Source organism: Rhinoraja longicauda, chromosome 1 (genome assembly GCF_053455715.1).
Source record: "Rhinoraja longicauda isolate Sanriku21f chromosome 1, sRhiLon1.1, whole genome shotgun sequence".
Lineage (NCBI taxonomy): Eukaryota > Metazoa > Chordata > Chondrichthyes > Rajiformes > Arhynchobatidae > Rhinoraja > Rhinoraja longicauda.
In genome coordinates, this window is record NC_135953.1 from 39189170 (window position 1) to 39213313 (window position 24144).

Below are 24144 nucleotides of genomic sequence, written 5' to 3' on the forward strand. Positions count from 1 at the left end.
GAGTGCTGCTTTAAAGACTTGCATCTCCTATTCAACCTTTTCTTTCAGTTAGCCAGGATCTTTTTGAAGGCTACTCACACCAGTCTGAATTTCCTTTCCCCTTCGAGTCAGCTGCAAGAGTGTTGTCTTTACTTTAAGAAGCCAAGCTACGGCAGTCTTCAGATTCCACCATGATGAGAAATGGGTGATCAGAGAGTTTGTGGGATTCAATGGATTTTGGACAATGACGTTCATTGTGATGTCTTGCTTGATTTCTGGATCATTAGCAGAGATTGCAGATTCCAAGTGAGGTTTTGGCCATTCTCTGTCTGGCTTACAGAGAAATTCTGGTCCTTTGATCCATCTTTTACAGCTTAAGAAGCGGTCTGCTGTTAGTCCTCTAGAGCAGCGTTTCTCAACCGGGGTTACCCGGAACACTAGGGTTCTGCTAGAGGTTGCTAGGTGTTCTGCGAGAAATAGCCACTAATCATTTCAAGCCAGATCAAATGCACTTTAAAAAAGTTGAGTATTGCATGCAAATCTGAAAAGATTGGATGGAAATTCTCGGTTATTTATTCAGTACAGGCCCGCCACCGATTTTCCATCAAATGGTGATCTGGCACCTCCTTAAATCTGGACAAAATTACGAGAACCCACTTGAAAACCCCCTGTCCTGGAAGTCTTCCCAAAAATTTGGCACCTAAGCTGGGCAAGGCAGCCAATCTCAACCTCATCGGGACTTCCACGGCCGATCGGTGGGTTGAATTTGCAACCTGCGGCTGGGGCTCTGGAACTCCAGTCCAGCTGGAGCCAGCACATCTATCCCCATATCCGACTTCCTTGGCTTGCTTTGCAGGCCGGTATCTCGGCCCCCCCCAGCAGCCTAGATGGACAGTTCTGGTACTGTTGTACCCCTCTTGGAGGCCGTGACTTCCTTTGGTCAGTTAAAATGGATAAACCAGCAAAGCTCTGGAACCAAGAGTGCCAGAAAATCAGTGGTAGAACAGAAATTAGTAAATATTAAATTTAAGCGCAAGATTATATAGCTATATTAATTTATTTAGACTGGTTAAAATATAAAACACAGCAGAAAAGTCAATTACCACCTTTTTGGTCTGATTATCAATTAATGTGCGAATTTACTTCAACAAGTACTTCAATATGTACTTCAATAAGCAAGATGACATTATACTCTAAATTACTGCAATTAGTGGTCATATGTGGGTTTGTTTTCCCCAGGACTAGAACCAATGTAGAGCAGAAATGCACATCCTTGCTAATCATATGTAAATGCATTTTTGAGTCATTTTTGTGTTTAATTTCATATTTGTAATTTTTTTATACATGTACGGCATATTCTTGGAAAATTCTTGGGTATTATAATAAAGTCTTTAACCTGGTGTATCATTTAAAAGTATAATTATCATAGGGAATATATTTAGCGATGTCTATACGGCACCAGCGTGAAACGGCCTTTAGTGGTCAGTGGACAGGAGCTATACCTGACGAATTTTTATGTAGGGGTTCCCTGAGACATGAAAATTATTTCAAGGGTTCCGCAAAGGTAAAAAGGTTGAGAAACACTGCTCAAGAGACTTCATCTGCAGGATTTTCCTTTGTGCTAACATATCTCCATTGTAATACATCGGTAGCATTCCTTACATAAGAGATCCTGTTTCGACAAATGTTTTAAAGCATTTGGTTTTGTTGTTGATTTACTTAAGCACCGTTGTGCTATCGGTCCAGAAGATGGATTTGTCCAGTTGTCCAGTTTTTCGCAGTGTCAACTCTGACAGCTAGGACTGCAGCTGTAAGCTCCATTCTGGGAATTGTCATCTGTTTTAATGGCCCCACTTTGAATTTTCCCATTATGAATGTAACATGCACTTCTTTGCAATTGTTTTCCAGTCTTAGATATGAAACAGTACCATAGCCACTTTCGCTGGGGTCTGAAAAGTGGTGCAGCTGTGCATATCTGATTTGACCAAAGCTTGTGGGCTTCATACACCGGTCCACTTTAAACTCCGCAATCTTGTTGAGATCTGCTAGCTATCCTGTCCATCGCTGAGAGAAGGTTTGGGGTATATTTTCATCCCAACCAAGTTTTTCCTTGCAGAGTTCCTGCATAATCAACTTGGCTGGCAGAATAAATGGTGCTAGAAATCCTAAAGGGTCGTGTATAGAGCCGACCATGGACTAGTTGCCACGTCTAGTGTATGGTCGGTCTTGTGCAGCAATTCTGAACTTTAACACATCTGTTTCAACGCACCAGAGCAATCCCAGTGCTCTTTCCATTGGCAGATTGTCTTTGTCGAAGTCTAACTCCTTGATCTCTTTGGTTCTGCTTTCTTGAGGAATGGATGCTAATACAGTACGGCTGTTGCTGATCCATTTTGACAGCATGAATCTTCCCATTTGGCAGATTGCAGTCAGGTCTTTTACCATCTGAACTGGTTCCTGTTCTGAAGGCATGGATTTTAAACAATCATCTACATAGAAATTGTTCTTTACCGTGTTTGTCACTTCTGCTGGAAAGTGAGCTTTGTTGTTCTCAGCAGTTTTCCTTAATGCAACGTTTGCACAACTTGGTAACGACACGGCTCCAAAAATATGTACCTTCATCCGGTATTCAAGAAGATCTTGCTGCACATCACCATCGGTACACCACAGAAATCGTAGATAGTCAACATGCTTTTCTGATACCTTGATCTGATGAAACATTACCTTGATGTCAACCATCAAAGCAACCGGTTCTTGTCTGAATCTGATGAGAACTCCAATGAGTGAGTTGGTTAGGTCTGGACCCTGCAAAAGTTGGCAGTTAAGTGATGTTCCTTTGAAGACTGCACCGCAGTCAAAGACCACCCTTATTCCTTTCTTTGAGTGATACACCCCGTGATGAGAGATGTACAATACAATACAATACAATATATCTTTATTGTCATTGTACCCAGGGGTACAACGAGATTTGGAATGCACCTCCCATACGATGCAATAATTTAAGTAATTTAGACAACAGCAACCCAACGAAACAATTGTAACAGTTTTAGACAGGGTAAAGTGCAAGTTGATCTATGCGTTGTTCAGCAGGACCGGTTCATAGCAGCTATGGCCCTGGGGATGAAGCTGTTCCTGAGTCTGGAGGTGCGGGCGTAGAAGGCCTTGTATCGTCTGCCCGATGGAAGGAGTTCGAACAGACTGTTGCAGGGGTGTGAAGAGTCTACCAGAGTTTTCTGTCACTTTGATTCAGCTGGTCCACTGGTACCCTTTCAGCATAACCATTGTCAATCATTTCTGTGAATGTTTTGCTGAGAAACAGGCATGGTCTTGTGTGTGAACACATCAGATAGTTGAATAAAATCGTCTTTGTCCAGACTAGATATTTCCAAACCTGAGATATGACGACTGATCACAGGCTTCACTTGGTTCATGGTAAGCAAGAGAATTTTGGTCTTTGATCCTGCAATGTTCAGCCTTCTCATCAAGCTTTCTGTGCAGAAGGTAGATGAACTTCCATGATCCAAAAATACCTATGTTTGCAACACTGTACTCCCCTTGTGGCACTTTTCTTGTACTGGTACAATAGAGAAGATGCAGGTTTCATCACTGGCCCCAATATGCCCACACATTTGAGATGAGAGAACAGTATCACTCGCAATTGACTTTTCATTCTGTTCTGTTGGTTCTAGTTTCGTTTCTTTGTCCTTTTGTTCAATGTGAAGTATTTCAGGATGATTTTAGTTGCACACGTCACAAGCCAAATGACTCTTGCAGTCTTTGCTCATGTAACCTATTTTCAAACATCCAAAGCAGACTCCCTTCTTCTTTAAGAAGTCTATCTTTTCTTTGTGCTCCTTTTTCTTGATCTGTGGACAATGGTGTCCACTTTTATTACAGAACAAACAAGAACCTTGTGGCTTGGCGGTAGATATGTCTCTTTTCATTCCCTTTGTTGTTAGATTGTCTTGCACCTGTGCTTCTACAGGTTTTGCAGTTGTTACAAAACTGCTTCCTTTTAGTTGCTGCCTTTCTCTTGCCTTTGCAAAAGTAGAGCTTTTGACAGTTGCAACTGGCTTGGCTTCCTGGATGTTTCCAAAAAGTGGATCTGATGGTATCTTCACTTGTTTCTCTGAGGCCTACCAGGTCAGAAAATTTAGCTCGGTCCAAGCTTTTCTTGTAGCTTATATGCCTTATCCCTCCACCGGTCTCTGAGCTTGTAAGGCAGTTTTAGAAGGATAGTCTTCATATTGGAAGCGACATTCATTTCCTCCATATTGGTGAGATGTTCCTTTGCATTGCAACAACCTCTAAGGAACAGTGAAAATGCTTGCAATGCCTTCACATCTGATCTGATCACTGACCAGGCCAATGCCTTGACCATATATGCAGTGGCAATCTTATCTTCATTACCAAAATGCTCTTTAAGCAGCTTATTTGTCTTTGGATAGCCCTGGGCTAGAGGTAAGTGTTGACGGCTGCGGACTAAGTCTTTTGCTTGACCTCTTGTATATTGTTCTAGAAAATGTAAGCGGTCATTGTTATCATTAGTCTTTCTTTCCACTCCTCTCTCAAATATCTTGATGAAAATTTCATACTACAAAGGATCACCATCATAAACAGGAATGTCTCTGGATGGTAGAGTAGCAGAAAGATTTTGAGCCAGAAGAACAGTGATATCATTTTGCTTCTGAATTAGGTTATAGATATCACTGTGGTTTCCATCATATTGTTCAGGGGGAGGGGAGGGGGTAATGCGAACATGCCCCTGCACACCCTTTTGCTCATGAGTCTTTGCTTTTTGCCTTTGAGGAGAGTGTTGAATTAGATTGGTCCTATCATGAGCTCTAACAGATGATCCCTGAGTTGTTTGTTTTGGTCTAAAAACCTGTTACACTTGCTCAGGCAAGTATTCAGCTGCATGTGGCTCTAATTTAGCTGATGTTTAGCCCATATATGTATTCATCTAACGCCAGCCCCCAAGTGTCCAAAATAATACAGTAAGATGTATCTAGATAAAATAATATAATATTTTAACAGCAGCCAGTCCAAACACACATGGCTCCTACACTCTTTGCTTTTGGTAAGTATTGATAATAGAATAACAGCCTTCTCATTAGAAGGACAAGTTTGAACTGCAAACAGACATCCTAAAGCTATGTGATGACCTCTGGAACATCTGTGTTTAAAACCTTTGTTAGTTTGGTAACTAATTTTCTAGCATGGTGACTTTTAAACTGACCTTTCATTGTATTTCCAGTTTACTGTTTGCATAAGAAAGAATGGAAAGACTGTTTATCAACAAGTCCTTTCAGTTGAGAGGCCGCACAAGCTCCAGAGTTGGAATTGGGGATACTGTGGAGAGTATGCCTTTTATCACGCCCTTTATCCACGTGCTTGGACAATTTACAATCTTCCTGGACAAAATGTAACGCTGACATGTCGGCAGATATCTCCAATTATTCCTCACAATTATATGGTTAGTACTATAATATTGTCAGAATTTTAAGTTTCCAATGTGAATTTTGAAAGATCAATAAACCTTTAATGTGAAAGGAGACATATAGATGTTAGCTGACATTTACTGAATGTTATGTGTATTTGAAAATAAATTATTGAAATCTATTTCTAACTGGCCTGCTGCACTGATTTGCATACACATAGGTCTTTCTTTTAACTTAACATTTACATTTTTTAATGACTAGGCTTTGAGAATGTTTTTTTCTTTTCTAAACCTTTGGGTTGACCTTTCATGCTGCCTTGGATGTGGTTAATAGTTTGACTTTGTGGTGATGACAGTGCAGAATATTTTCAGCACTTTTTACTTCACATTTTCAGCATCTGCATTATTATTGAATACTTTGATGTGGTTAATGATTAAGGAATCTATCTAGCAAAAGTCTCATGATCTCATTGAAAACTATCACTGCAGTAATGAAGCATTGGAACACTCCCTATACATTGCTTTGAAAGCAAATATAACTATCTACAAATCTAGATTTTTTTTCAACTGTTTGTTACTATTTTTGTATGAAAATTAAGTATAATTTTTATTGGGTTTTTAATTGTGGTTCTTTTGATTCTCCTTTGTCTGTTATTTTCATTTGTTTACTTCATAGAAAGGTTATGATGCCTTTGAGGCTCTCACTTCAGCAGTAGTATGAGACTGTTTTGTCCATGTACATCAGAAAGTGCTGTGCTTTTAAGCTGAATGTAATGCCAATGCCCTGAATATCTGGTTATTAGCATGGTCATTTGCTGTGTGCAAATTGGTTGAAAATTCACATTACAACAGTGACCAAGTTGTGGGATTGGAATGTTCTGAGGTAAGAACGATTGAGTATCATGGAGATACTATTTTTACTGAAAGATGCTGGACATTAGGAGTTGGGATAGGTGGGGAAAGGATAAGTGTGAGAAATAAAAATTTCAGTGTGGTTTAGCTCAAAGACATCAGAGTTTTGGATGAGCCGAAGCTAGTAGAATATTAAAATAGTTAAAGCTGGAAGTGGGGTTTGATGATAGGTGCTAATTTGCAATTTTGTTGAGCAAAAGCCTACTTTGGGAATTTGGGTCTTTTGAAGATGATAAAACGTATTGATGTTCATATGAAATTTGGCTCTATATCCATAGCACTTGGCTGATGGAGACCTGAGAGAGTGAAGGCATAGATCGAATTGCAGAAGTTTTAGCTTAGTTGTAGCAAGAACAGATCCACTCGTGGTTAGTGCCTCTAACGATAAATTGCAAAGAAAAATAAGGTTGGGTGAAAAAGGATGACCAAAAATAAATACCTGCAAGATGATTAGTTGCAGTCTCCATTGCCTTTAACCAGGTTATCTTCAGTGTTGTGGGCTATATTGGACAAAGATGTAATGAGTTTTGAGTTGAACATTGAATTTGCATTTTTATCCCTTTCCAGAAATCACTCAAAGGGTTATGATTTGCAGGGTGGATATCAGAATTTTGTGTCAAACTCTGTCAGCTTTTTACTCACTTAAAACTGCAAAATGTCATCTCCAACAATATTTATTCTTTCTTTGCAGCACTTCCCAACAATGTCCTGTGACTGAATTAGACAACCCAGTGTTTTCGCCATAAGTCTTTCTGATGTTCCCAGTGATATATTTTGAGTTAAAGGAGGCATCATGAATATGGGGGGGAAATAATTATTCTCAGTCTGATCTCATCTCTGAACATTACTTGGATAGAGTGGATGTGGAGAGAATGTTTCCACTAGTGGGAGAGTCTAGGACTAGAGGTCATAAACTCAGAATTAAAGGTCGTTCTTTTAGGAAGGAGATGAGGAGAAATTTCTTTAGTCAGAGGGTGGTGAATCTTTGGATTTCTTTACCACAGAAGGTTGTGGAGGCCAAGTTAGTGGATATTTTTAAGGCTGAGATAGATAGATTCTTGATTAGTACATGTGTCAGAGGTTATGGGGAGAAGGCAGGAGAATGGGGTTAGGAGGGAGAGATAGATCAGCCATGATTGAATGGTGGAGTTGACTTTATGGGCCGAATTGCCTAATTCTACTATTTCATGACCTTTTGATTACTTTATTCTGACAAAAAGGAAATTATTCCTAAACTGTGCTATTGACGATCTAATTGAGCCAATCTTATTCCCTACCCTTTCCTTGGTTATGACAATTTCCTTTGTCCTATCAAGAGTTAGATTTAGCTCTTAGGGCTAAATCTGACTTTGCTTGAAAATGCTGTATTATCCTGATCTACATTGCTTCCCCCCCCCCCTCTATTGTCAAATGAAATTGTATTTTTGCAAAGTAAATGGTATAGAAAAAGCGATGCAATGCACTTAACTTCAATGTCCCTTGCCCCTCAGGACACTAGTTTGCCAGTTGGAGTCTTTGTATGGGAAATTGAAAACCAAAATGAACATGACCTAGAAGTCTCCCTTATGTTTACTCTGAGGAATGGTACTGGGACCAAAGATGATCAGAGAGGGGGTCACTGGAATGAACCGTTCCATTTGGATAAAGAAGAGAGCATTTCAGGAGTGTTGTTGCATCACTGCACTCCTGTAAATGGTTATACAATGGCAATTTCAGCAAAACACACGGTGAGTAAGTTACATAATATTACCCTTCCAGCATTCAGGATAACATTTGGCAACAATCTTGAATTTTTATTAAACCTTTTCTTAAATGAATCTATCATTTTAGCCTGGATAACATCTAGACCTCCACTGTTATATAGAGTCAATGACAGTAATTTAAAATGGACACCAACGCAATGGTTTGGGAAAATTCAAATAGTATTTTGGAGTCTGGTTCATATAACCCACAGGACAAAATTTAATAAATAGTGAAGCAGAAGAAGAGCAACTATGGAGAGAAGAGGAGATGGCTTTAGTGTATGGTTGTTCTGATGAGGTGGCAACAGCGATCAAATGATCTCTTGCGCTTGCAACATTCCTTGGCTTTAATATTACTAACAATGTGATGTGGACCAAACACATTGATTTGACAGCCAAGAAGCCTCTACTTCCTGACGAGATTGAGGACATTTGGCATTTTCCGAATAATTTCTACAAACTTCCACAGATGCACAATTGAACACATTCTGTCAGGTTGCATCAGAGCTTGGTTTGGGAACAGCTCTACCCAAGTCAATAAGAAATTGCAGGGAACTGTAGATGTAGCCCAGTCCATCACATACCAATCTTCCTTCCATTGTCTCTATCTACACTTCATGTTGCCTAGGGCAGCACAATGGTGCAGCTAGTAGAGCTACTGCCACGCAACACAAAAGGACCGGGTTCGATCCTGACCTCGGGTGCTGTATGTGTAAAGTTTGCACGTTCTCCAAATTTTTGTTTCGTGAATTCCTTAGTCCAGGCTTTTAGATTACATTAAGGATGTAACCACTATGCTACTGTATTCATGTCCCTGGATACCAAGGTCCATCAGTTCACGTACCTCGGCTCCACCATCACCGACAACCTCTCCGTGGACACAGATTGACAAGAGGATCGGGAAGGCAGCTACAACTCTCGCTCGCCGCACAACTCAAGTGTGGACCAATCCAAAGCTGACAGTGAAGACAAAGATAGCAGTCTACAACACCTGTGTCAACAGCACGCTGCTGGACGGCAGTGAGACATGGACTACAAGTGCCAGACTGGAGAAAAGACTCAACACCTTCCACCTTAGAAGCATCCGCCGTATCCTGGGTATATCCTGGCAAGACAGAGTGTCCAACGCTGAGATTCTGTCTCCCGCTGGCCTTCCGAGTATGTACACTCTACTCAGATAGCCCAGGCTGCGGTGGCACCTGCATGGAGGATGGCCGTATTCCAAAAGACATCCTCTATGGAGAGCTGACATCTGGGAGGAGAACCATCGGCCGCCCCCAGCTACGTTACAAGGATGTCTGCAAGAGAGATTTGAAGGCGCTCGACGTGGATGTGGAGTCCCGGGAGAGCCTTGCAGCTGACCGTACGAGGTGGAGAGGTACCCTGAACCAACATCTCAAAACGGGGAAGAGAAACTGATGAACACAGCGGCAGACAAGCAGGCACGCAGAAAGGAGCGCAGCAACTTCAACAGACTAGAGACCACACACAAATGTGACCTTTGCGACCGAGACTGTCACGCCCGCATTGGTCTCTTCAGCCACAAGCGACGCTGCTCTAGCCGAGGTGTGGAGCAAGCAGCCAACTAGGATGCATCACCCATGGTCAGTCATGAGGGGGCCTAAGAAGGATACCAAGTCTCTGAATTTGTTTGCATTGTTGAAAGCAATCAGTCTTTAGAGTGGTTGATGAATGTGAGAATGTTGGCTTTTTTTTGGCTTTCACATTGCTAATTTGTTGGCTTTCCCAAGTAATCATCCATGTTTGGCTCGTCTCCAGGTATTTGAAGAATCTCTGTAGTCTGACAATACAAACTTGTAAGTTGGAAACACGAGTAGGCCATTAGCCCATCAAGCCTGCTCTGCTGTTTAATAAGTATCTGATTTATAGACAATAGATGCAGGAGTAGGCCATTCAATGTGATCATGGCTGATTATTCTCAATCAGTACCCCGTTCCTGCCTTCTCCCCATATCCCCTGACTCTGCTATCCTAAAGAGCTCTATCTAGCTCTCTCTTGAATGCATTCAGAGAATTGGCCTCCACTGCCTTCTGAGGCAGAGAATTCCACAGATTCACAGCTCTCTGACTGAAAAAGTTTTTCCTCATCTCCGTTCTAAATGGCCTATCCCTTATTCTTAAACTGTGGTTTAATTTGAAAGGATAGCCAAATTTAGTGTGGTTATTTTCATATTGCTATTTGTGGAAGGTTGTAGTGTGAACATTGTATATCTTCCTATATCAGTAACTGAGAATTTGTAGATTGTATAATTGGCTGTGAAACATTTTTTGTTTCCCGGGATCAAAACAGATGCTAGATAATGCAAATCTAGCTTTCTATATTCAGATTTCTGTAGCCACCTTTTGAAGTAGAAGCGAGAGAGAGCGAGAGAGAGCGTGAGAGAGCGCGAGAGAGAGAGCGAGAGAGAGGGAGAGAGAGGGAGAGAGGGAGAGGGGGAGAGGGAGAGGGAGAGAGAGAGAGAGAGAGAGAGAGAGAACAGCGAGAGAGAGAGAGAGAACAGCGAGAGAGAGAGAGAACAGCGAGAGAGAGAGAGAACAGCGAGAGAGAGAGAACAGCGAGAGAGAGAGAGAACAGCGAGAGAGAGAGAGAACAGCGAGAGAGAGAGAGAACAGCGAGAGAGAGAGAACAGCGAGAGAGAGAACAGCGAGAGAGAGAGAACAGCGAGAGAGAGAGAGAGAACAGCGAGAGAGAGAGAACAGCGAGAGAGAGAGAGAACAGCGAGAGAGAGAGAACAGCGAGAGAGAGAGAGAACAGCGAGAGAGAGAGAACAGCGAGAGAGAGAGAACAGCGAGAGAGAGAGAGAACAGCGAGAGAGAGAGAGAACAGCGAGAGAGAGAGAGAACAGCGAGAGAGAGAGAGAACAGCGAGAGAGAGAGAACAGCGAGAGAGAGTGAGAACAGCGAGAGAGAGAACAGCGAGAGAGAGAGAGAACAGCGAGAGAGAGAGAGAACAGCGAGAGAGAGAGAGAGAACAGCGAGAGAGAGAGAGAACAGCGAGAGAGAGAGAGAACAGCGAGAGAGAGAGAGAACAGCGAGAGAGAGAGAGAACAGCGATAGAGAGAGAGAACAGCGAGAGAGAGAGAGAACAACGAGAGAGAGAGAGAACAGCGAGAGAGAGAGAGAACAGCGAACAGTTGCGTTTATACATAGTGTGTGTGTCTCCCCATTTCAGGGCACCATAATGTTTGAGACACATGGCAGGGGTAAGAGAGCTATCAGCACCTAGTCTTTCCATCGCCTTTGGAAACTTTTATTGCTGTTTATCAACATGAGGACCATAGTTGTGCCAATGAAAGGCAAAGAAGTCATGAGACTGAGAAAGAAGAATAAAACTGTTAGAGACATCAGCCAAACATTCGGCTTACCAAAATTAACTGTTTGGAACACCATTAAGAGAACACTGGTGAGCTTACTAATCGCAAAGGGACTGGCAGGCCAAGGAAGACCTCCACAGCTGATGATAGAAGAATTTTCTCTATAATAAAGAAAAATCCTCAAAGACCTGTCCGACAGATCAGAAACACTCTTCAGGAGTCAGGTGTGGATTTGTCAATGACCACTGTCCGCAGAAGACTTCATGAACAGATATACAGAGGCTCCACTGCAAGATGCAAACCACTGATTAGCTGCAAAAATAGGATGTCCAGGTTACAGTTTGCCAAGAAGTTAGATAGAGCTCTAGGGGCTAGTGGAATCAAGGGACATGGGGAGAAGGCAGGCACGGGTTATTGATAGTTGACAATCAGCCATGATCACAATGGATGGCAGTGCTGGCTCGAAGGGCCGAATGGCCTCCTCCTGCACCTATTTTCTATGTTTCTAAGTATTTAAAAGAGCAACCACAGTTCTGGAAAAAGGTCTTGTGGATAGATGAGACGAAGATTAACTTATATCAGAGTGATGGCAAGAGCAAAGTATGGAGGAGAAAAGGACCTTCCCAAGATCCAAAGCATACCACCTCATCTGTGAAACATGGTGGTGGGGGTGTTATGGCCTGAGCATGTATGGCTGTTGAAGGTACTGACTCGCTTATCTTCATTGATGGTAGTAGCATAATGAATTCTGAAGTGTATAGACACATCCTATCTGCTCAACTTCAAACAAATGCCTCAAAACACATTGGCCGGCAGTTCATTCTACAGCAAGACAATGATCCCAAACATACTGCTAAAGCGACAAAGGAGTTTTTCAAAGCTAAAAAACAGTCAATTCTTGAGTGGCCAAGTCAATCACCTGATCTGAACCCAATTGAGCATGCCTTTTATATGCTGAAGAGAAAACTGAAGGGGACTAGCCCCCAAAACAAGCATAAGCTAAAGATGGCTGCAATACAGGCCTGGCAGAGCATCACCAGAGAAGACACCCAGCAACTGGTGATGTCCATGAATCGCAGATTTCAAGCAGTCATTGCATGCAAAAGATATGCAACAAAATACTAAACATGACTACTTTCATTTGCATGACATTGCTGTGTCCCAAACATTATGGTGCCCTGAAATGGGGGGACTATGTATAAACACTGCTGTAAGTTCTACATGGTGACACCAAAATGTATAAAAAATGGCCTTTATTAAAATCTGACAATGTGCACTTTAAGCCTATGTGATTTTTTTTTCTATTGCAAATCTCAAATTGTGGAGTACAGAGGCAAATAAATAAATGATAGGTCTGTCCCAAACATTATGGAGGGCGCTGTATTTATTACTTGAATGTTATCTTTGTATAGGATTGCGTTATAAATGTGGTTTGAATCAGTTTTCTTCTTTAAACAGGAAAGTGCAACGATTAGTCATCAGACTGATTTTAATCCGAATGACATGGGACAAGAAATTTGGACGGATCTGCTCCAGGATGGGAAATTAGATTCTCCACTAGGTAAGTACTTTATATCAATGTCCTTGATTTTTTTTTTGCTTCAATTCTTTTTGAAATCTTTCTTCCATTTAAAGAATATTAGTTATTGTGCATTTGTAAATGGCTCAAAATGAGCATACTGAAACTTTAATAACATGTTCATTATTGTTTCAATTATGTCCATTTTGTACTAAATATAGCATTTTTTCAGACCTTCAGTAATATTTGCTTATAATCACATACACAATTGCTTTTATTAGTTTTGAGCAAGTTTTTTGAGCAATTTCTGACTGTCTACCCCATCTATGCCCCATGTAATTTTATATATTTCGCAACCACCAACCTTCCAGAGAAAACACTTTTCACTGTACCTCGGTACACATGACACGAAACGAAGCTAAACTAAATCTCAATTCAAGTCTATCCTGTAGCTAATACCCTCTCATCTAAGCAACACTCTGGTAAACCACCTCTACATTCTCTCCAATAGCTCCACATCCTTCCTGTAATTGTGCAACCAGAACTGAACACACAACTCCAACTTAACTGTACACACAACTTCAGCTTCAACTGAACTGAACACCTACAAAGCTGCAACGTGACATCCTGGCTCTTATTCTGAAAGACTCGACCAATGAGGGCAAGCATACAATGCACTGCCTTTACCACTCTATTTACTTGGGTTGCCACTTTCAGGGAGCTATAGATTTAATCCATACGTTTCTTCTGTGTAACCTCTGCTATATGTTAGCAATTTATTGGCTAGAACGCGAAAGGAGTGGACCTCCACTGTTTCTTGCATTTTATCAATGGAATATAAATGAAGGTATCCTTGTGCTCTGAAATGGATGACATTGTTTAACTGCTTAGACATTCACCTGCTGGTGTTATGCCCACATGCTCGATCTATCAAGGTTTTTCAATTTGTTGCTTTGTCTACAATGATTGCTATACATTCTGTGTCTTTGGTGACTCTGAATTGGGTTAGTTAACTTTTCAACATGTTATATTTATTAAGCTTCAGTGTTGATAATTAGAATACTTGCGTAACATCATCAGTGCAGTTGATGGTGGTATTCTTTTATGCTTGTTTAGCCTGTCCTTGGTTATAAGTTGTGTAAGAAGGAACTGCAGATGTTGGTTTAAACCGAAGATAGACACAAAAAGCTGGAGTAACTCAAGCAGCATCTCTGGAGAGAAGGAATGGGTAACGTTTCAGGTCGAGACCCTTCTTCAGACTCTACCCGAAACGTTACCCATTCCTTCATGGTAGTAAGTTTTTGGGTTTAGGAGATGCAATAGGAATAACCAAGGCAAGTAACTACTATTTGTTTTGCAGATGGTACAATCTCTGGTTACGGTGCATCAGTAGTGAAGGGAATCAATGTTTAGATAAGCAGATGGGTTGTTCATCAAGTGGGTTGCCTTCTCCTGAATGGTGTCAAGCTGATTGTGTTGTTTTGCTCATCTAGGCATCTGGGGAGTGTTATATCACTCCTATCTTGTGCATTGTAGTTGGTGAAGAGACTTGTAATGTCAGAAACTAAGTGGCTTTCTGTTTCATACCCAACTTCTAATTGCATTTGTAACCACTACATTTATAGAAAATAAGTGCAGGAGTAGGCCATTTGGATCTTTGAGCCAGCACCGCCATTCAATATGATCATGGCTGATCATCCTAAATCAGTACCCCATTTCTGCTTTCTCCCCAAATCCCTTGATTCCGTTAGCCCTAAGAGCTATATCTAATTTTCTCCCGAAAACTGAATTTATTGGCCAAGTATGCATATACAAGAAATGTGCCTTGGTGCTCCGCTCACAAATGACAACACAAACATACAGTTAACAATTAAGAAGCATAACCACATCAAAACAATAGGATACAACATTACGGTCTAATCATGTGGGTGAAAATAAACCAGAGCAAAAAAGAGACTGCAGACTTTGGTTATTGAGTAGTACTACTACTCGTGGAAAAAAAGCTGTTTTTATGTCTGGCTGTGGCTGCTTTGACAGTCCGGAGTCGCTTTCCAGAGGGAAGTGCACCTGGCCTTTGTGGCCAGGGTGAGAGGGGTCAGAGATGATCTTGCCCGCTCGCTTCCTGGGCCTTGCAGCATACAGTTCGTCAATGGGGGGAAGGTTGCAGCCAACAACCTTCTCAGCTGTGCGAACGATCCGTTGCAACCTCCGGATGTCGTGCTTGGTGGCTGAGCCAAACCAGACCATGATGGAGAAGGCGAGGACGGACTCAATGATAGCAGTATAGAATTGGACCATCATTGCCTGTGGCAGATTGTGTTTCTTCAGTTGCCGCAGGAAGTACATCCTCTGTTGGGCCTTTTTGACTGTGGAGTCGATGGTGGCCCCCCATTTAAGGTCCCTGCAGATGATGGTTCCAAGGAACTTAAATGACTCCACATATGTGACTATGGTGTTGTTGATGGTGAGTGGGGGGAGGGGAGGGGGATCTCTTTGAAGGTCTGAAATTAGTTCCACTGTCTTGAGAGCATTGAGCTCCAGGTTGTTGCGATGGCACCAGGACGCCAGCTGTGTCACTTCCCCTCTGTAGACAGATTCCTCCTCATCCTGGATCAGTCCAATCAGGGTAGTGTCATCCACAAACTTGAGGAGCTTGACAGAGGAGTCTGTGGAGGTGCAGTTGTTGGTGTCGAGAGAGTAAAGGAGAGGGGAGAGTACGCAGCCTTGCGGTGCTCCTATGCTGAGGGTCTGCGGGTCCGAGATGTGCTTTCCCAGCCTCACATGCTGCTTCCTGTCGGTCAGGAAGTTGATGATCCACTGACAGAGGGGTTCAGGCACAGTCAGCTGGGAGAGTTTGTAGTGTAGTAGCTCTGGCACAATGGTGTTAAATGGTAATTGCACTGTAAGCAATATTTGAATAGTTATCGCTGAAATTACCTTTCTCGTCAGTTGATTCATTCGCTGTTTTTGTTAAAATGTGCTAGGACAAGTGTTCTGAATTGACCAATGTAACAGCAAATTTGGGTGTTTCTTTTTTATTTGTGTCCCCAGGTAAAAGTAAACCAACAGAGAAAGGACAAATTACTGCAGCAGCTGTTGCAGCTACCTGCACTGTTCCAGCAAAAAATCAAGGTGTTGTTGAGTTTTGTCTTGCATGGGATATGCCCAAGATCTATTTTGGATCGAGAGAAAAGGACCACGCAAGGTAAGAAAACCAAAATTGGGTACACAGTGTATCCATTTGTTTGTGAAAACATGACCAGCTTGTATGATTTTTGGCCTTTCAGTCCCCTTTGTCCAATTGTTGTATCAATGGGCTATCGTCATTAAGAAGTTTAGCAACGTTTCTCTATTTCCCTTTTGCATAAACAAAATTAATAAAACACTCAAATGGCTGCATTTGCCTCTTCACTCGCCTTAATAATATAATAATATATTCCTTTATTCGTCCCACACCGGGAGACAAATAACATGTAATCTTTAAGAGACAGCATTGTGTTGATGATCCTCCCTGAACAAGACTCAATTTAGTTTGAGATTCCAATGGCGTTGGATCAAATCTAAAGTGCGTTAAATGAACCGGTTATCGTTACTTGCAGATCTGATCTGTATGTTTGTGTGGTCATATATTCTAAATGTATCACAAAAGTTGATGTTCATTGTTTCTTATCCAATTAATAAAATATCTTGTTAAATCGAATTGTTGAAAGTATGTCATTAGAGGAGATATAATTAGAAATTACCCTGTCGTGGTCAACGCCTTCAGCTGTTGAATTAATATTCAGTGGGTGGTCCATCCAAATTTTATTTTTTTAATTCAAATTAATTGGGATGTTTATTACATTAAGGAGACTGAAAGCTGAGGATAATTTGCTGCACTTTCTACTTAAGTTGAGTTTTGTTTCTAGATGGTACACCCGCTTTTTTGGAACACATGGTGAAGCTGCTCCTGCTTTAAGTCACTACTCCTTGGCTCATTACAAACAATGGGAGCAAAAGATTGATGATTGGCAGCGTCCAATTTTAGAAAATCAGTGAGTATTGAAATATGAAGTACTTGTTTTTAAAAATGTTTGAGCTAAATGTTTTCTGGAGATTATGATGTTCCACAAACATTCTGTCATTTGTTGCTTATCAAAATGTGAAACAATAAGTGGTGTCTTTTTGTCCCTAAATATGGAAATAAAGATTTAATGCAAGTTTTTGAAATTTCTGTGGGCTTCCAAAGAGAAGTTTGAATAGCAAGTTTATTGGTATCAATTGACATTTAGCAGTAACTCCCTCACTAAAGCCCAAGTTCGGTTTTGCCTGGACTGCTTAACACCAATTTGCTAAACTAAGAACAAAGGGCTGCATGCGAAGTAAGGTGCTCACACCTGAGGTACAGGCAGAGAACAGATGGGTGGCCACCAGGAACGGGAGTGCAGTAAACCCCCATGGCAATTCCTCTCCTTCCCCTCCAACACAGGTATACCCTTTTGGTTACAGTTGGGGAGGGGGGTGTGACCCAGCAGCAGTTGGGTCTGTTGGACAGGGCCTGACTCTGAGGCACAGCAGGGAAGAGTCAGGCAAAGCCATAGTGCTAGGAGACTCGTTAGTGAGGGGGACAGATGGGAGATTCTCTGGCAGCAAACAAGACTCCAGGATGGTCTGATGCCTCCCTCGTTCCAGGGTCCAGGATGTCTTGGAGTGGCTGCAAACATTCTCAAGGAGAGGGGGGCAGCAACCTGAAATCATTGTGCATGCTGGGACAAATGATATGGGTAGGAAAGGGTATGAATTCCTGTTGAGTGAATATAAAGAGTTGGGTAACAGGTTAAAAAGCAGGAACTTTGGTAATAACCTCAGGCTTATGTACAGTGCTGTGTGCTGATGAAAGTAGGAATAGGAAGGTAGTATTAATGAAAGTGTGGCTCAGGAGTTGGTGCACGGGCCGGGGTTTCAGTTTGTTGAACATTTGAGATCTCTACTGCGGCAGAGGTGACCTGTACAAGAGGGACGTGTTGCACCTCAACTGGATGGGTCCAATATCCTTGCAGAGATTCACCGGTTCTACTTGGGAAGTTTTAAACTAGTGGCAAGAGGCTGGGAACCAGAGCAGAAGGTCAGCAAATGGAAGGAGTGATGAGAAGGTGGAGGCTGGGATGTGTAATTCTCAAAAGAAGGACAAGCAGGGAGATGTAAAAGAATATGGTGAAGCTGATGGGCTGGAGAGTTTATTTCAATGCGAATGTGCAAGATACATCTTTTGGATGCACTGGGACGCATCCTCAGTGATGTGACCTGGGGTCATCGAGTGTTTCGGGTCCCACAACATCAGACACCCTCGCCCAGGCGACCCAACCGGGGTTGATCAGGCCCCGACGTGTCCCAGCAGCAACCGCCCACGGATCAGCCCTCTTAATCCAAAGCCACCTAGTGGCTTTCTCTGTGGCTTCACTTGCGGATTGAATGGGCCTCTTCTTTGCCAGCCCTGTAATGCCCAATTAGTTGAGGACTTTGCAGAGTGAGCATCCTGCAAAGCCTCTATAGCCCACCTCTGTGGGTTTTGGTGGCATGTCTTCCAGCCTCCTTCCTGGCATATCTCCACCAGTTCCTGGTACTTTGCGCATTTCCTCTCATTTGCTTCTTCAATACGCTCTTCTCGGGGCACTGTCAGCTCCAGAATGATCAGCTGTTTTGTCACTTCGGAGGTGATGATCATGTCTGGCCGGAGTGATGTTGCTGTGATGTGCTGGTGTAACATAGGGAAAACAGATGAACTTAGACCCTGAATTCCTGCCTGGGGCTGATGTTGCCACTAAAGAGAATTGGTTGTGAGAAGCAGACCAGCATTCCAGAGTTTTAATGTTTCAGATGTGATAGAGAGGGGTGAAAGAGATGGTGCTCCTTTACTAATCAGGGAGAACATCACTGCGACACTCAGCAAACATACTAAAGGGTTTGTTTGCTGAGGCATTTTTGGTAGAGCTCAAAAATAGGAGGTGCAATCAGTCTAATGGGAGTAAACTAAAGGCCCTGCAATACCCAGTGGGAGAAACAGGAACTTATATGCAGATGTTTATCAAAAGATGCAAAAGCAACAGGGTTGTTTGTCATGGTGGCTGACTTCAACTTCCCCAATATTGACTGGTGGTTACTTAGTGTAAATGGGGCAGAATTTATTAGGTGTATCCAGGACAGTTTCTTAAAATATGTAGATGATCCAATCAGGGGTCACAGTTTAAGAATATGGGGTAGGCCATTTAGGACTAAGATGAGGAAAAACATCTTCACCCAAAGTTGTGAATCTGTGGAATTCTCTGCTACAGAAGGCAGAGGAGGCCAATTCACTGGATGTTTTCAAGAGAGAGTTAGATATAGCTCTTAGGGCTAACGGAATCAAGGGATATGGGGAAAAAGTGGGAACGGGATACTGGTATTGGATGATCAGTCATGATCATATTGATTGGCGGTGCTGGCTCGAAGGGCCGAATGGCCTACTCTTGCAACTATCTTCTATGTTTCTATGTAACTCGAGGAGGGACCATTAGATCTTGTTGGGGAATCCATGATCCTAACTAGTAAGTCCATCATAGATCCAATCCCAATGTGGACGGCTCAAGTAACACTATCTCATCTCAATATTCCTTTAATATTTATCTGTTAGAATAGGATGAATAGGTAACTGGTGCATCTTCAATTCCATTCACGAAACAAGATGACATCCACCTGGATTTTCAATTAAAGTGTTCAGGTGGAGACACCAGGAATGGCAGATGCTGGAACCTTAAGCAAAACGCATTGTTCTGGAGTAATTGGCTCTGGCAGCATCTATAAATTGAATGGACATGTGACGTTTTGGGTCTGGACCCTCTCAGATTCTGAATAAGGGTCACAGCTTGAAATGTTGCCTATCCATTTCCTCCACAGACATTGCCTGACTTGTTGAGTTACTCCAGCACTTTGTGTTTTGCAGTGTTCATCTGATACTTGTGTACATGAATGTTTGGAAGTAGGCTTCAAATCATAACTTCATTGAAGCATACAAATGGATAGATCTTTTATCAAACATCAGAAACGAAGGATCATTGCCCCATAACATTTAGTTTAGAGATACAGCGAAAAACAGCCCATTTGGCCCTCCGAGTCCATACTGACCAGTGATCCCCATACACTAGCACTATCCTGCACATTAGGTATAATTTGCAATTTTACCGAAGCTAATTGGCCTGTAGGACTTTGGGGTGTGGGAGAAAACTCCATACAGACAGAACCCATAGTCAAGATCAAACCTGGGTCTCTGGCGTTGCAAGGCAGCAACTCTACCATTGTGCCACCCACTGTTTGAAATCAGTAATGATACAAACAAAAACTTGGTCTAGTTTTCACATCTCAGGAAACAGCTCTTTGAAGGTATATATCAGTGACAGTCATATTGTATCCAATATGCTGGAGCAGTCTTTAGCTGACAGGAAAGAATGTTCAAAGAACAGAACTATAACCCGTGGTCTACCAAGCAGTGGTGATCTCTACCGTTCTGTATGCCTCAGAGTAGTGGACAATCTGAATTTGATGCCTAAAAGCCCTGGAGAAATGCTGTCATTGCTGCTTCTGTAAAATCTGTTGTCAGAAATCTTGAGCCGGTATCATTGTCTCTCTCTCTCTCTCTCTCTCTCTCTCTCTCTCTCTCTCTCTCTCTCTCTCTCTCTCTCTCTCTCTCTCTCGAGTTGTTGCCTCCATTTGAGACTGTGATCCTGCTGAACCAGTTCCTGTGGATGGACTGCATTTTGTGCATGTTTAATACCAGATTCTTGAAATATCAATTCAATTATAAGTTCAATAATTGCAAGAGATGCCCATAAAGATAGAGAAAATGCTTCAAGAATTTTCTCATATTCATATAAAAACATTTTGACAGAAATATATTGTTGCTCTTTCATTATCATAGTGTCCAAATCCTCAAACTCCTTGATGAAATACCATCGCATGAAGGTCTGCAATGGTTCAAGAAAAAGGTGCTCTGACAACTTCTCAAGGGAAATTTTGAATTGAGAGCAAATAATGACTTTGTTCTCAGAGTGCTGAGAAGATTTGAGGAAGTTGCTTGGACTCGAGGGCCTGAGCTATAGGGATAGGTTGGGTAGGCTAGAACTTTTTCCTTGGAGCGCAGGAAAATGAGGAGTGATTTTTGTAGAGGTGTATAAAATCACAAGGAAAATAGATGGGATGAATGCGCAGTCTTTTACCCAGGGTAGGGGAATAAAGAACATGGGTTTAAGATGAGAGGGGCCAGATTTATTATGAACCTGAGGGGCAACTTTTTCACTCGGAGGGTGCTGGGTATATGGAACTAGCTGCCAGAGGAGGTAATTGAGCCAGGTATTATAGCAGTATTTAAATTACACTTGTACAGGATGTGGGATATGGGCCAAACACGGGCAAATGGGGCATCTTGGTTAGCATGGATGATTTGGGCAGCAGGGCCTGTTTCCATGCTGTATGACTTTGATTCTTTTGACCTACTTCTTCTGGCAGCTTGTTCATATATCCACTACCATATGTGTGGAAAACATTGTCCCTCAGGCTTCTATTCAATCTTTCCCCTCTCACCTTGAACCTATGCCCTCTAGCTTTTAATTCCCATACCCTGGGAAAAAGATTCTTGGCATTGACCCTATCTATCCCCCTCATGATTTTGTGCACTATAAGATCTCCGCTCAACCTCCAGTGCTCCAAGAAACAGTCATAGGCTGCCCAACCACTCCCTTTAACTCATGCACTTTTTCCAGCTTAACATCCTTCCTGTAGCTGGGTAACCAAAACTGGACACAATACTCTAAGTGAGGCCACACCAACATCTTGTACAACTATAACAATACATCCTAACTTCTACGGTCAAAACCCTGACTAATGGAGGCCATTGTAACAAAAGCTGCGTTCACCACCCTTTCTACTTGTGACACCACATGACCTTGCCCACCCCTCCACTCACCCCTCCACTCCACTCATCAGTAAAGTTACTCAGTAATAGAATAAATCTGTCCACAAGCATGCACCCAGTTTTCTGGAAAGGCGTGGAATTTGTTCAAATAAACTGTAATCCTCAAATTCCTGATGTTGAGCAAAAGCTAAAAGGTGCAGAGTTTATTTTATGTATTTGTGTTTGTACTGTACCGAGGAAATTTGTTTGTAACAACTCAAAGAATATATGCCCACATTCTATGATGGCAGATCTGCTATTTAGAAAGGATGTGTTTATTTGCTGGATGCTGTTCAAAAACTGCATTCTGGAGGTACCTCACGTTTTTCTACCCATTTTCACATTGAATCTCCCATTTCTGAGTTGGTGAAAGTATCTCTTTATTTCTGGTTAACTAGTAACTTTTTTGTTGGATGTGCCCAAAGCTACATTTATGTAAAATTTTTCTTGTTTTCTTTTCTTTATAGAACAAAATTTAGGGTTTTAATTTCACATTTTCCTATTTTGCAGCCAATTACCTGACTGGTATAAATCAGCCTTATTTAATGAACTATATTTTTTATCTGATGGAGGGACTGTCTGGATACAGGTGCCTGATGATTTAAATATAACAAATGACTTTAGTAGTCAGACAGCTGGACTTCCACCTCTACCTAAAGTGCTGAAGGAATATGGGCGATTTGCATATTTAGAAGGTATATGTACTGCAGATGTTCCATAAGTGTGTGCGCGTATCCCAACAGGGTTCAGTTTAGTCTTCATCCCAGCATGACGTACTTTACTCTTTCACCCCTTTAAGGTTAATCCAAGTATGATGAGTTCATTAAATTTGAAAATTAAACATAATTTGTAGTTTGGTAGTGCTATGTTTTTTAAACACTAGAAATTGTGCCTTTTTAACTGAACTTTTGATCGGATTGTTTTAATTGGAAAACGGCTTTTTCTATCAAATTAGCAATTCCAAAGTTCCTGACGTGCAATTGGTCTCTTAGTTTAGCATGCGATCTTGCAAAATACAGTGGATAGAAATAAATGTGTACCCAAAGGAATTGCATATTATTTGCTACTATCTAATGGAGATGCACATATTGAATTATAACAGTATAACAGTATAACAGAGCTTTATTTGTCATTCGGTACCGAGGTACCGAACGAAACTACATAGCAGTCATAAAAATAAAAAAAAGAACACAAGACACATAACCCCAACACAAACGTCCATCACAGTGACTCCAAACACCCCCTCACTGTGATGGAGGCAACAAAACTTCCACTCTCTTCCCCACGCCCACGGACAGACAGCTCGTCCCCGACCGACCCGCACAGTCCCCGCAAGGGGATGGAAGTCCCCGCGGCCGAATCGCACCGGGCGCTGAAACGTCTCGCGGCCGAGCCGGGCGATGAAAGGCCCCGCGACCAAGCCTTGCGCAGCTAAGTCCCGTGGCCGAGCCGCACCGGGCGATGTTAAGTCCCGCGGCCGAGCCGCACCAGCGATGAAAAGCGATGAAATGTACTGTAATGTAAATGGTTTTATTTTTGCATTGTAGGACAAGAATATCGAATGTACAACACCTATGATGTACATTTTTATGCATCATTTGCACTAATCATGCTGTGGCCCAAATTAGAAATTAGTCTCCAATATGATATCGGTAAGTGATATTTAGTGTTCCTTTCAAAAATGAAGCATTCAAATTTCATGGTCCAAAAATAATTACCAGACCTTTATCTATAAAAATTTGTTAAAAACATTACAATACTCATTTAAAGAATTGCCATTGGACGTATTGTGAAAATAACTGATTTTGTCCAAGTGTAATAAAAACACCATTGTATTTCTTCTATTTTAAGATTTATTTTGCATTTATTAAATGCTAGTGCTAATTTTACCATTTAGGTTTTTTATTTTCTGTGCATTTGTCTTTTAGAAAACTAATATTTAATTGCAAATCTTTTTATTCTTGCTGAAAATGCATAACAAAACACAAACATAAAATGTTGCACATTTAAATCAGAAAGTTGGTAAAGCTGTCATCACTGAATTTGTTTCCTACTCCAGAGTAGTAAATGTCTGCTTTTGGCTGGGTTGCTGAAAATTTGAGAGCACACCTTAAAAGAGCTTTTAAGTTTCTGACAAACTTCAATGGTTTAATTAAAACCATTACGAAGTCTTAACAGGGGCAGGAAGGGCTCTGGGGAGTGTTGTTGAGCAGAGGGATCTAGGAATGCAGGTGCATGGTTCCTTGAAGGTTGAAT

The 24144-nt window shown here is 41.8% G+C and overlaps 1 protein-coding gene across 1 annotated transcript in view; it reads left to right on the plus strand.

Annotated features, from left to right (window-relative positions):
* gba2 (glucosidase, beta (bile acid) 2) overlaps nt 1-24144 on the plus strand; it is a 57379-nt gene that overhangs the window by 11764 nt on the left and 21471 nt on the right. Inside the window, exons 4-10 of the mRNA XM_078409874.1 lie at nt 5237-5455; nt 7822-8058; nt 12866-12968; nt 15978-16131; nt 16835-16960; nt 22399-22583; nt 23436-23540. Coding sequence (XP_078266000.1) covers nt 5237-5455; nt 7822-8058; nt 12866-12968; nt 15978-16131; nt 16835-16960; nt 22399-22583; nt 23436-23540 — 1129 coding nt within the window. The remainder of the gene's footprint in view (nt 1-5236; nt 5456-7821; nt 8059-12865; nt 12969-15977; nt 16132-16834; nt 16961-22398; nt 22584-23435; nt 23541-24144) is intronic.